The sequence below is a fragment of the Protopterus annectens genome, chromosome 6.part0 (genome assembly GCF_019279795.1).
Source record: "Protopterus annectens isolate FY-2018-M chromosome 6.part0, PAN1.0, whole genome shotgun sequence".
Taxonomy (NCBI): Eukaryota; Metazoa; Chordata; order Ceratodontiformes; family Protopteridae; genus Protopterus; species Protopterus annectens.
Genome location: NC_056737.1, coordinates 638910444 through 638924113, shown reverse-complemented (window position 1 = coordinate 638924113; position 13670 = coordinate 638910444). Strand labels below are relative to the sequence as shown.

General features: G+C 42.7%; 1 protein-coding gene across 1 annotated transcript in view; it reads left to right on the top strand.

The window, feature by feature from the left end:
- Positions 1-13670, top strand: part of NID2 (nidogen 2) — an 891289-nt gene that overhangs the window by 682451 nt on the left and 195168 nt on the right. The window contains exon 14 of the mRNA XM_044074330.1: positions 7489-7704. Coding sequence (XP_043930265.1) covers positions 7489-7704 — 216 coding nt within the window. The remainder of the gene's footprint in view (positions 1-7488; positions 7705-13670) is intronic.

The following is a 13670-nucleotide window of genomic DNA, read 5'->3' as shown; positions in this document are numbered from 1 at the left end:
GAGGACCATAGGATAAAATCTTTATGACCTAAGCCAGGTAATTTAATTTCAAACTATTTTCAAAGTTAGGTGAACTGAGATTAACCTCTTCTCTTCCAGTATCTATTGTTAAAACATATACATTTAAACAGTTACAATAAGACATGTATATTTCTTTTTCTGTCCATCAGGGTACACTTTTGGTAAATTTTTAACACAAGCAGCTTTACAAATACATTTTTCAATACAAGCATCTGTACAAATCAGTTTCATATACAAATGACATGTAATTTATTTACAAAATTCCAACTGGCTGTGCTGGCATATTTTACATATCCACTGCCTACTTCTACTGGCATAGCTGGCAATATATACCTCACATCATCACCCCCCCCCCGCCTTTGAATACTCAAGCTATTTTTTCAGGTGGCCCTTAAAAAAACGTTGCTTGAGAGGAATGGTCCTGTCTGGAAATACATTAACCCATAGCCTCTCTTGAGATCCCATCTGCCTTGGCATTGCTGACCCCAATACAGTGCTGCACTGTCATATAATATGCCTGCAACCCAAGGGTCCACAATAGTAACTTGGCATCTTGCTGGCTGGCTCACTGTAGCCATAGATCCCCCTCAGACTCCTCCTGTTCTAATGCAAATACTTATCACAAGGGCTTCCCTATCACTGTAAGGTTTCATCATGTTAACATGGGTAATTTGTGCCTGTGCCTCCTGCCTAGCAGATCTACCATGTAGCTAACATCGCTGACCTTCCATACCACTTTGAAGGGTCCCACCCAAGTTGCCTGCAATTTATTGTGTCTGGCAGGAATGAGAAGCATAACCTACTGTCCCACAGCATACTCTTGGGCTTGAGCATTCCTGTCATAACATACTTTTTTCTGCTGTTAGGCTCCTGCCAGGTTCTCCTGGACAAAGCCTATGAGTTCTGTAAGCCTTGTCCTGAGGTTTAGGACATATGCCACATCAGACGTCTTGTAGAATTCATACTCACCCTCTCACTCATCACAAATCAAATCTAAAGGATGCCTCACCCTATTCCCATACAGCAACTTAGAAGGTGAAAAACCTATGGATTGCTGGGGTACCTCTCTGAATGCAAACAGCAGATCGGACAAATATTTATCCCACTCTCTCTTAAACTGGTCTGCAAATGCCCATAGCGAGGTCTTTAGTGTAGAGTTTAACCTCACCACAATAACAGTAGTTTGGGGATGGTAGGAGGTGTTTTTTAGGTGCTTCACCCCACAGTGCTTCTACAGCTAAGCCATCAGCTCTGACATGAAACTGGTACCTCTGTCAGTCAGTATTTCTCTCGGGAAACCTATCCTACTGAAAATCTCTAACAAAGCATTTGCCACCTTCTCTGCCTTGATGGAGGACAGAGCCACCACCTCAGGTTATATAGTAGCTTAATCTACTACCACTAGGATATACCTCTTTGCTGTGGAACTTGGGATACTCAGAGACCTAACAATATCCATAGCTACACCCTGAAATGGTTATTCAATCACAGGCAAAGGCATCAAAGGAGCCTTCACCTTGTCTCCTGCCTTGCCTACTTTTTGGCACTGATCACAGCTCCTGCAGTCCCTTTTACATCCCTTGCAATCCCAGGCCAATAAAAGTTCTGCATAATACGTCTCTTGGTACGCTTTATGCCATTATGACCTGCAAAAGGAATGTCATAGTTGAGGGGAAGGTAGTTCACACAGCCTACCTTGACCTCGCCAAGGCTTTTGACACCATTCCCCACTCTGGAATTATAGAAAAACTCACCAGCCTGAACATAAACCCCTATGTCATGAAATGGGTTGCCAACTGGCTTACAGACAGAATTCACACGGTAAGAATAGTGGGCTCCAGGTCCGACTCTAAACCAGTCACAAGTGGTGTCCCACAAGGCTCGGTCCTGGGACCCCTACTGTTTGCATATACTTCTCAGAAGTACAGGCAAACACAGGAGGACTATGGCTAACCAAGTTTGCCAATGACTGCAAACTGAGAGCCATAATTGACTCTCCAGCTGACATGGACATTCTCCAAAAGGGCCTTACTGAGATGGACATCTGGTGTCAAAGTCATGGTCTCAAGCTAAATGCCAAAAAATGCATAGTCATTCCATCTGGGAAAAACAAAACACCCATGAATTACCACATAGGTGGCAGCCCCTTTAATACAGAAGAGGTAATAAGAGATCTGGGGACCCAGGTAGATAGTAATCTCTCCTCTGACAATCATATTGGCAAAGTAGTTAGGAAATCCTTTTATGTAGCCCATCTAATTACTAAAGGGCTCACATCTAGAAATAAAGAGGTTATAGTGCCCCTCTACTCGTCACTCATCAGACTCATCAGACCAATCATAGAGTACAATGCCCCATTTGGGATGTACCTCACAAGACACTTCCAACAGCTGGAAAGACCACAAAAGTACCTCACTAAGAGGTTTACTGGCCTCAAACATATGTCCTATGCAGCCCGACTGGAAAAACTCCAGATGTACTCAGTCGCATATCGCTTACTCAGAGGTGATCTCTGTCTGACTTACAAAGCCATGTCCAACTCAGAATTGATGGACATGCTCCACCTAAAGAAATCCAAGTCACTGCGAGCCACTCACTCTAGTGAGCTAAACCTTGCCACAACAATAAATAGAACACGCTGGAGGGATAGAGTCCTGTCCCAGAGACTCTCCATGCTTTGGAACACAATTCCTAACTACATTAGGCAGAGCCCCTCACTAACACTCTTCAAGAGAAACCCCGATGAGTGGATGGGTAACAGAAAATACACCCCTGGAATCACTTCATTGGCTCTTCTTAACAGAGGCTCAGTTAATTACTCAATGGGGTGGTGAAAGCTGACACACTCTGGCTAGGCTTATAAATGCCCTTGGGCAGATAGCCTAGTACCTACCTATGAACCTATAGGCTGTAAACACTACTAACTGCTGTATTACCTCACCCTATAGCCCTCCTTCAGGAGTCCACACTCTATACAGTAAACCTTTGTTCCTGTATACAGACCCCTCTTTTCCTTCAGAATCAGGCACCTCCCTAGCTTCCTCCCTCAGTCCTCTCAGTGCAAGGTGTGAGAGCTGAGTCTGTCTCAACTCTGTCTTTGTAACTCTTCCCAGCTCCCCCTCCACAGGAAGTCTGGTATCCTCTGACAGTGGTGCCTCACTGTCAGCCTGGGTACTACCACCCACCTCTGCCCTTGCAGTCACTCTGTCCAAGGGAACATCAGTACCTTCCAGCAGCTGAGGCTCACCTTCAGGCTCATTACTACAGGATAGCTCCCTCCCTAAAATAGCCACCTCACCAGCCCTGGCTTCAGGTGTAGGGCCTGTCTGGGTCTCCCCCCCAGACTACCAGACCCACATAACTGTCTCCAAACCTGACTGCATGTATCTGCATGCACACAAATTACTACATTATCAGAATCATTCCCTGTCAAGACATCTGCAGGAATATCCTCAAATACACCTACTTGCTTGCTTCCTTTTCCACCCTCCCAGTTAAGGTGAACCCTGGCCAAGGGCATTTGGAATAGGGTCCCTCCTAAAGCTCTGACTGGAGTGGACTGCTCAAGCAAGTACTGCTCCTCTTTAACCACTTTACAATGGTTAAGTCAGAGGCTGTTTTCCATCCACTAAGATCAGATATAAACTCTGGTGATAGTTTGGTACCCCTGTTGTCTCCAAACAACTTACTAGTGGCATACTGTTATTCCCATAGGCTGGCTTCCCCACCTTTTGTTCCCCACGTTGCCTCCGTGGACATCTGTATGATACATGGCCCCACTGGTTACATTTAAAACATTTAACCCTTAATCCTAGCCATGTACCTGAACTAGCATCTTCCCCTGTTATTGGTTGGACTCTGTTGAGGTGGTTTAGGCTGCCTACCATGGGTGCCCTTATATCCATGTGCAGCACTGGATATCCCCTTCCTGTGCAGTGATGCCCTGCTTGCTAAGTAGAGATCCCCCTTTTCCCCAGCTCATCTGCAGAATTACACTCTCAGTCTGCCAACCAGATTCTCATGTCATCAGGCAAAGTGCTAAGGACTTGATCCCTCACCAAAAGGTCTGCCAGCTCTTCAAAGGTGGTGACCTGACACCCAGTTCCAACCTATGAAAATAAGAGCTTAACTCAGCAATAAAATTACACACACACACTTTCATCTGCCTTATGTCTATGCTAATGATTTTTTTTTCTTTAAGTTTCAGCTGTTAACTTAAAACATTCAAGTAAACATTTCTTTACTTTATCATAAATAGAGCCCTTGGTCAACATTATACTGTTTACATACCCTTTCAAATATATGAATAAAACTATTAGAATTATCACCCTCTGTAAATTGTGGAAGAAATTTACTGACCTTTATTGCTTCTGGGGTTCAGTTATTCCCTTCCTCATTACCTCCATGACCCTGGCAAAGAGTCAGCATCTCCCTCTCATGTTGACACTGCTTCACATTTTCTTCACCCTCCAAACACTGCAGTCTCTCTGCTGATTCTAATTCCATCTGGTTCTCCTTTTCTTCAGCCTCCAAATGCCACAGTCTTTCTGCTGGTTCTAATTCCAAATGTTTGGCCTCCAGTTCAAGTCTCTTTAACTCCAGATGGATTTTTACGTTCTCTGAGGAAAAGGTGAGCTGTCCTGTTTCTGAGGGCTGCAAATTCCCATCACTTGTCTGGTTATTCTTCTGGTTGCCAGTCTGAGCTGAGACTAAGGTTGAAATAATTTCCTGTTTAATAAGGCTGGCATGCACCAGTCCTTTACCTTCACACACCTTGGCCAACTAGTTCTTTGTCAGCTTGCCATAATCCTCTGCTGACATTTTACTGCTTTCCCTGACTAAACTAAACTAACAAAAAAAAAAAAAGAAAATATTGTGATAATCAAACCCTGTGGCTGCCTGTATACACACACCTTTAGTGACAAGTGCTTATTGGCTACAAAAGTTCACTTAATATCTACACCACTCCTGACCAATATGTGACATCCTCACTCTGGGCCAGTAATCAAGGATCCTGAATCCTCATCACTGGCACTGGAGAAGGATGTTCACTTAGAACAAAAATGGATGCACCCAGTATTTCCAGATGCAGCTCTCTGCATCAAGCACAATTTTCTTTAAGAGCACACAGGGAACACACTCAGTCCAGGGTCTGCATTTCTCTAACTGTCTCACTCCAGGTCCCCAGTAAGACTCCTCACTGGCACAGCTATAGAGCTGAGACCTCATCAAAGTGTCCAAGCCAAGTTTTCCAGCACCCTCTTGGTGAAACCAGTGCTTTGTGTCCCTGCTCCAAACAGGTGACACACACACTTTGAGATTTGATTTTCACACACACACACACACACACACACACACACACACACACACACACACACACACACACACACACACACACACACACACACACACACACACACACACACACACACACACACACACACACACACACACACACACACACACACACACACCTGGGAAAGGCTGGAACTGATTAACTAGCTATGCCCCCTTCTGCCTAGAATATAAGGTGCTTACACCACCATCAGATACTCCAAATCCAGCTACTCTAAGGTTCTTACAAGGGTACCCAATTATACCGAGTGAAATTAATATTAATACAAATGGTAGTTTGACCAACAGCAAGGCTTCCAGGAGCGGCCAGAGTTGTCACCAGATATATATATAAGTACTCTCAGAGATTAAAATATTCTCTAAAAGACCAGCCACAATGAAAAGTTTAAATATATTTAATAATAAATAAGAAAAGAACATAAAAATACTAAATATCTATTTATAGTAAACACCAGAGTTTCAGTCACAGGAAATATTAAAGTAACACAGATGACCAGTTTCACACACATACAGAAAAACAGTATTTAACTAATTTCAGTATATTTCCTGAATGCTCTAAAGAATTATTATTCCCTGGTCACTTACCAAGAACAAGGCAAGATGAAGTAAGTGAGGGGTCCTTCTCTGTCAAGTTCCAAAAACAGACTGCCCTGAGACTTCAATCTCAACTAGTATTATGGATCACAGAACATCATCACATATATTTGTGTACCCGCTTGGCTAGAAGCTGTCAAGAGTTAGCACATGTGTGTCAATAATACACACACACACACAGAGCCTTGCTAAGATCTGCTGCAGTTTGTGCAAGTCATAAAACAATTTCAAACCTCCACCCTTCCAGAGTAGCAATTAGTTTACTCCAAAGACAACATAGAAAGCTTCCTAGTATAGACTTTTTGTCTCTAGCTGCATTGAGAAGTGTAAGATACAATCTTTATGGCCTAAGCCAGGTAATTTAATTTCAAACTATTTTCAAAGTTAGGTGGATTGAGATTAACCTCTTCTCTTCCAGTGTTCTCTGTTAAAACATATACATTTAAACAGTTACAGTAATACATGTACATTTATTTTTCTGTCCAACAGGGCATACTGTGGGTACAATTTTTAACACAAACAGATTTACAAATACATTTTTCAATACAAGCATCTATACAAATCAGTATGACATACAAATGACATAATTCTTTACAAAATTCCAGCTAGCTGTGCTGTATTATGTTACACATCCACTGCCTACTTCTCCTGGCATAGCTGGCAATACCTCACATCACCACAGTGTCAGCTATGCTTCTGCTCCACAGCATACTTTTTTAAAAATGTTCTTATACCTTTAATTATCTTCATTACTAGAAAGCATTCTGCTGAGAATAAGTAATGGAAATTGATAAACTGGTAAGCAGAAACAAGCAGTGACAAGAAGTGTGATATGAATGTGAAATAACCCTCTTTTCTACAAGTAATGAAGTCATTTTTAACTACAATTTTCCACAGGGGGAAAAAGCTGTTTGAAATGCTGGTTCCAGAATACAAAAGTATTTTGTGACAAAGGGAATTTAAATGAATATTTTCTGATGAAGCTGCTTGCTGCTTCTTTTTTGGGTCACTATTCATCTGAGTAATACTAGTGTCATTATTTAACTTATAATAAAATTTCCTGTCACCATTCTGTCCTCAAAGGACTATGGAGGATGCTTATTACTAGTTCAAGGACTACAGGAGACCTCTTTATGTCACACCTTTAGGATTTTTTAAGTCATTGTTTGTTCCTTGGCCCAGTAAACATGAACTAACTTCAGAGCATCCCGAGCCATGCAGATAGGCTCCATAAGCTCCCTTTTATCTACTGGTGGTATTGTGTGCATTCCTATCTAACTGCCTTTGCTGCTGGCTACTGTATCCCTTATAACTAAAGATAATGATTGCAATGAGCATTTTCAGCTTCCCTTCCAAGCCAGAATGCTGTCACTAGTTTTGCAGCACATCAAGTACCTTGCAGTTTAACCCTCCATGTTGTCAAGCAAGCTGATCTGATGAGTCTTTTGAACATATTTTTTGATAAAAAATCTTTTATTTGTTTTTCCTTATTTTTAACATGTTTTATTTTTCTTTTAGAGCCGAGACCACAAACTGTTTGTGAACGCTGGAAACAGAGCATCCTAGAACACTATGGTGGAAGAGCCAGTGAGGATCAGTACGTGCCACAGTGTGATGAGTTTGGAAACTTCCACCCACTGCAATGTCATGGAAACAGTGGTTACTGCTGGTGTGTGGATAAGGATGGCAGAGAAATTCCAGGAACCAGAACAACGCCCGGAGTCCCTCCAGCTTGTAAGTGTTAAACTATTCAAAAACAGACAGTAATTTAGCAGTGCAAAAATTGTTTTCTTTGATTAATAGGCATCAGATTTTAATTCATATCACAATTTCATTTTGTTTTATAAAAAGGTATTGTTTTTGCCTGCATCTGGTGTTTTCAGTTTCTAAACAAGCAGTGAATATGCCAACATTCTGGCAAATGAATTCAGACAAAACTTTGACATTTGTGCATGATCCACAAAATGTAGCTTTCAGGAATAAGTTTAAATGTTAGGCACACTACAAGTTGCTGGATGTTGCAGGAAATCATGACATAGATGAATTATCTGGATCATGAAGCTGTTCTGAACAGAAAATGAGAAATCATTAGATCTTCTTTCCATACTCCTTTGGCAAAATATTTGAGCCATAAAACTTTTTTTATTGAAAAACAACAGAATACTAAAAAACACCTTGTAAACCCTACAGAAAACAATGCAGTCAGTGTAGATCAGTGTGTATATGGAACCTACTCAGCCACTGCAGCTGGACAGCACGTGCATGTAAGTTACTGAGCACATGCAAGATCGGTGCCATTTTGTGTAGTTAGTCAGTATGAATGTAAGCTTGAATGGAGATGCACATGTGTGTTAGAAGTAACAAGTCAGTCAGTAAGCATATGAAGTACGAAGTATATGTACAAGTTACAGCTCCTGATGTGTGTATGTATAATAAATGACTTGAATGCATACCCAGCCTCAGTGTCTCATTTGAATACACGAAACATGCGACATGGTTTCAGAATGGGATCCGAAGTTGAAGCAACTCACAAACCAAGTGGAAAACAGAAGTGGAGTAATATTCAGGAGTGAAGTCACAAAGAGGTCAGCAGTTATTCAAATTTACTGAAATTCATTTCAAATGATTTTCAGTCACTAAACATGTGGAATAGCATTCAAAGTGTTCAAAATAATTTCTGAGATGCTCAAAATCTCTGAGATTGCAGCATAATATTTAACATGTTTGAAATAATTTCTGAAGTGTTTAAAATTTTCAAAAAGTCTAAAATGTCCGAATGTTTGACTTTTTCACAGTAACTAACCCCGGGATTTATGAAGGCCGATTTTCTATGCAAGAACAGTGTAGGAGCTCCTGCATGTAAAATGGCCATCGAGCGATCCAAGAAAGTGCCGTTTTCATATGCCCTACACTGTTCTAGCACGGACAATCCGGCAAATATGCAAATCACCGCATTTGCTGGTGAAAAACATGCAAATGAGGTGATTTTTGCAATCCAATAAGCTGGCCGGACTCCGTGCAGGAACAGTGTCAGAGCAGAAATGTATTTAGTCAGTAACTGAATACATTTCTGCATCTGAACAAACAAAGGCAGGACAGCTAGTGGAAAGTATGTATTAGAGTCAAACACACATGCCAAAGGCCAAATATAAGGCCATTGGCATTAAAAACAGTTTTTTTTTAAATTAAACTTTTTTTTTGGCCGATCTCGGTTGTTTAAGCTTAGGGCAGTGGCGCACAAATGGGATCATGCCGTAAATAAAAAAAAAAAAAGAGAGAGAAAAGCCAATTTTAAGTTAATTCTGCATTTTGCCATTATAGTCACTGGCATGCAAAATGTAAACAATACCAGGGAGCACTGGTTGTCAAGGGGAAAGGGTCTGTTTAAGTGCAGTAACTAATGAGGGATGTTATACAGAATCACAGATTTCTTCAAAGTGTTATCTTGTACCTAACTGTGTAGGTACAGCAATACAACAGTGCAAGTGAAAGATGTGAATGACTTCATAAGGGGGTGTGTCATGCTTGCTATAAGCTCATTGGAGCTCTGTGGCCCATGTCTGCCCTTAGCTAAACATAGCTAATGAAGGAGGTGTGTCAGATATGCCTGAGCACTTTGTATATAGCCTAAATGGGTGTGCGTGCCACACAGTGGGATTTAAACAACAAAAAAAGAGGAAATGGCAGCACTGTTTTCATTTGAGCACTGGGTATGCGCGGCGTGCCTCGGGGCTTAAATAGGGGGGAACTGGGAAGGGGAAACAGCACTAGGAAGGCAGTCAAGGAGAACTAGCATAGCTGGCAGATGGAATGTATCAGAATCAGCCAATTATACATCCAGTAGCCCAGCACACTAATATAAACTATGCAAACACCCTACAGATTGTTTTTTCCCACAAACTCTACACCACCGGTGTACACAGACGAGGGATTTTTAACTGGCAAAACTAACTAAAAATGTTAGAGGCTGCTGCTGCTTTAATCCATCAATATGTGCTAGAGACTGAGGGTGGTGAGGAGGAGAATGCTGACCCACAGTGAGGAGGAGGAGAAGAGTGTACAGACCCAGGGTAACCAACCAGGGCCTACATGAGCTGGGGATAGTAGAGTGCTATAAGGTGGACAGGGACATTCTACAGCAAATTGTTGAGCTGTGCCAGTCATGCCTCACACACAAAACTAACAGAGGGGAACCCATCCCAGTGGATACCAAGGTATGTCTAGGGTTAAGAATACTAGCCACAGGTACCTTTCAAAGACCAACTGGGGATATCATGGGGGTCTCACAGACATCATTATCCACGGTACTCCACCAGTTCCTGAATGCCATAACACAACATGCCAATGAGCACATATATTTCCCCACTGCCCATGAGGTGCTTACCAGATATATGCATCTCTTCCACCATATAGCAGAATACCCTGAGGTAGTTGGTGCTATAGACTGCATGCACATCCCCATCAAACACCACCCAGTGAGTGGGGTAGGGTCTACATAAACAATGTGCATTAACAAGGACTTCCCCTCCATCAACTGCCAGGTTGTGTGCGATGCCCAGGGGATTATCATAAATGTGTTTGCTGGCAGCCCTGGAAGCTATCACAAATCCCACATCTGGCATTGCTCACAGCTGTATCATGTGTTTGCCAGGGGGGACATCCCATATGGCCATCTAGTGGGGGATGCTGGCTATGCACTGGAGCCTTGGCTGATGACACCAATCAGAAATGCACTCACACCTGAACAAGAACACCATAATAAGGCACACACACACACACACACACACACACACACACACACACACACACACACACACACACACATGCACACAAACCAGGATCATTGTAGAGCATGTGTTTGGGATACTCAAGTCATGGTTCTGCTGCCTTGACATATCTTGTGGAGCCTTGCAGTACTCTCCAGCTACATGTGCACAAATGTTCATAATATGTACCATGCTACACAATATGATCCTGCGGAAACAGCTGCAGCAGGAACAGCATGGGACATGACCACACCGCCCCCCCCACACCTTTGCAAGGCCAGCACAGGCAGAGAGAGACTTGGAGGAGGAACATCCTGAGCTTGCCCCTGTAGGCAGAAGGAGGGGATGCACAGTATGCCCAGGCCTTGGCAAAGAGGCAATGCATAGCACACACTAACACTATAGGGACTCAGGGACTGATACCTCACTCCGACTCGCACATACAGTAAAAGGGATGCTAAATATGCCACTACCTGAGCTTTACCATGTATAAATAGGTACTATGTGCATCCAACATAGTCATCCCTCCAGCACTGTCCTCAATACTGGCCCAGCAACAAGGTTAGTCACCCTTCCTATCAATTACTGAATGAAGTAGTAAGTTCTCATACTTGTATGTATGAGATGGATGCAAGCATGCAAGAGAATTGGGTGGCTGAATGGGATAGCAGCAGACAGCTATATGGGACAGCAGGAAATTCATAACAAATACTGGTGTCAACATACTAGGCAGCACTACATAAGGTGTCAACCCCACTGCAGTATTTGTGATGGCCCAAAGAACTGTGGCTATCAATAGGTCACACACATGGATGTCTATGAGGGTCACATACCCACCACCAGCCTCACCCAGCAGGACAGGTGTAGATGACCATGAAGAAAGGCTGGGCTAAGGCCTCCAAATGATGGCAACAGTGAACAGCCCCCCACCAGACCTACACAGACATACTACAACAGGTCTGGAAGTTGCATTCTAGTTCTGAAGGATAAGAAGTCTGAAAGTGAAATATATGCCATTAAGATCTAACATGTGTACTCTACTGTCCTGTCTGCATGATAGGTCATAATACAATATAACATGGAAGCCAACAGAGTAACCAAAATACCAGTACAGTCATTTCAAATGTCAAAGTCTGCAGGTGTTCACCCCCCCCACACACACACACACACATACAGAATCTCATGCAGAAATGCAGTAACAGATGGCCTGCAGCACTCTCAAATGGCCTACAGTCCTCTGGCAAAGGCCCATGCCTCACCCATAGTGCCAATGTATGGAATGTCAGGGGGTCCCAACTAACAACCTAACACAGTAAACAGAAAACAAATGCAAGGCCATGTTGACAAATGCCAGTAGCATGCCTCCCCATGTCCTACTGCAAGGACTGTGGATCATGCCATAAATACTACTGGGATAAAGGCCCAGCTATAGGGATACCTCTGAGATATTTCTTACATAATGTTAGGTGGAGGAAAGAAAAACAGAGGGGGGTGTTGAAGCATGGATGTCATGGAGTTTGTGAAGTCTGAAACTCTAATGTCTGCCCATACTACTCCCAACTGCAAACCCATGAATGAATAGCCACAAAAACTGCTTGTAAACCACAATGTGAAGGTAAACTGACCAGATATATGAGTCCTGCTTCTGGATAACCTGGGTGTATCTGTACAGCTGAGAGGTATGTTCCCAGCAGGATATGGCTATCCCATGCAGTTGAGAAAAGCACAAGGAGGGGATCCCCAGCCAGCATACTAACAAGGTGCTGGACCATTTACACAGAACCAGCAGTCTATTGTCTGTAGCTACCCCTCCACAATGGCAGGTGTGTGCCAGAATGTGTAGTCTATATGCCTCAGAATATTGGCCACAGCTTCATTCATCTTGTATTTCTCGGTAAATAACTGTAAGCAAAGAATGATAACTATCAGTAGTTGATAACATGACGCATCACAGTGTAAAACAGTACATATGTCAGAAAATCTGTGCTACAACCAAACATGCCACACAAGCAGCACAGACGTCAATAGAGTATCCCCCTTATGTTAAGCCCATTGTGTCTCCATATTGGCAACCTATCTACAGATATCCTGCAGAAACAGATTGCTAGGTGTAGCTGTAGCACACAAAACCCTGATCTGGTGTCCAACCCTCCCTGGAATGGCTGCACACACTCAATATAGAAGGTCATACTGGGCATGCTCCTTCACTTAGAGAAATGAAGCCCATGTCTCACAACACAGTGGACTACAGATATCGGTTATTTGCAGCTGTCTGTGCACACACACCAAAATGTATACCATTGATACTTCACACACACACACATTGGATAGAAATACTCACACATATCTAAGGCCAACATAATATAATATGTCAATCCATACACACACTGATATGTGGGGAAGAGAAAGACAGACAGCAACAGAGAGAATCACATTATGAAACCTGTCCCACCTACTACACATCCCATTGGCCTATATCACATGATGTGCTGATGTCATTCACTATAGAAATACCTTTGGTTAGCCCTCTGCTCTATAATCTCAGTGGTGCTTGTGATAACTTCCCTTACCCCCCTTCAGCACTGCTGCTGATGTCACTCACCTTCAAAAATACCTTTGCACAGCTCTCCAACATATAAGCTCCTTGGCAGTTGTGATAACTGTGTAATACTATAGTGTAGCAAACTAGTTAGGTAGGAGTTCCAATCCTGATCCTGGCTATTGTATAAATGTGAGTGTTTGTAACAGAGAGTGTGTGTATCCTTGTAGAGACCTGATTTTGTGGTCATTCACACTTACAACACTTCCCTTACCCCTCCTTTAGCACTGCTGCTGATGTCACTCACCTTCAAAGATACCTTTGCACAGTTCTACAACATATAAGCTCCGTGGCACATGCGATAAATGTGAAACAATGTAGTAGCAATATCTACA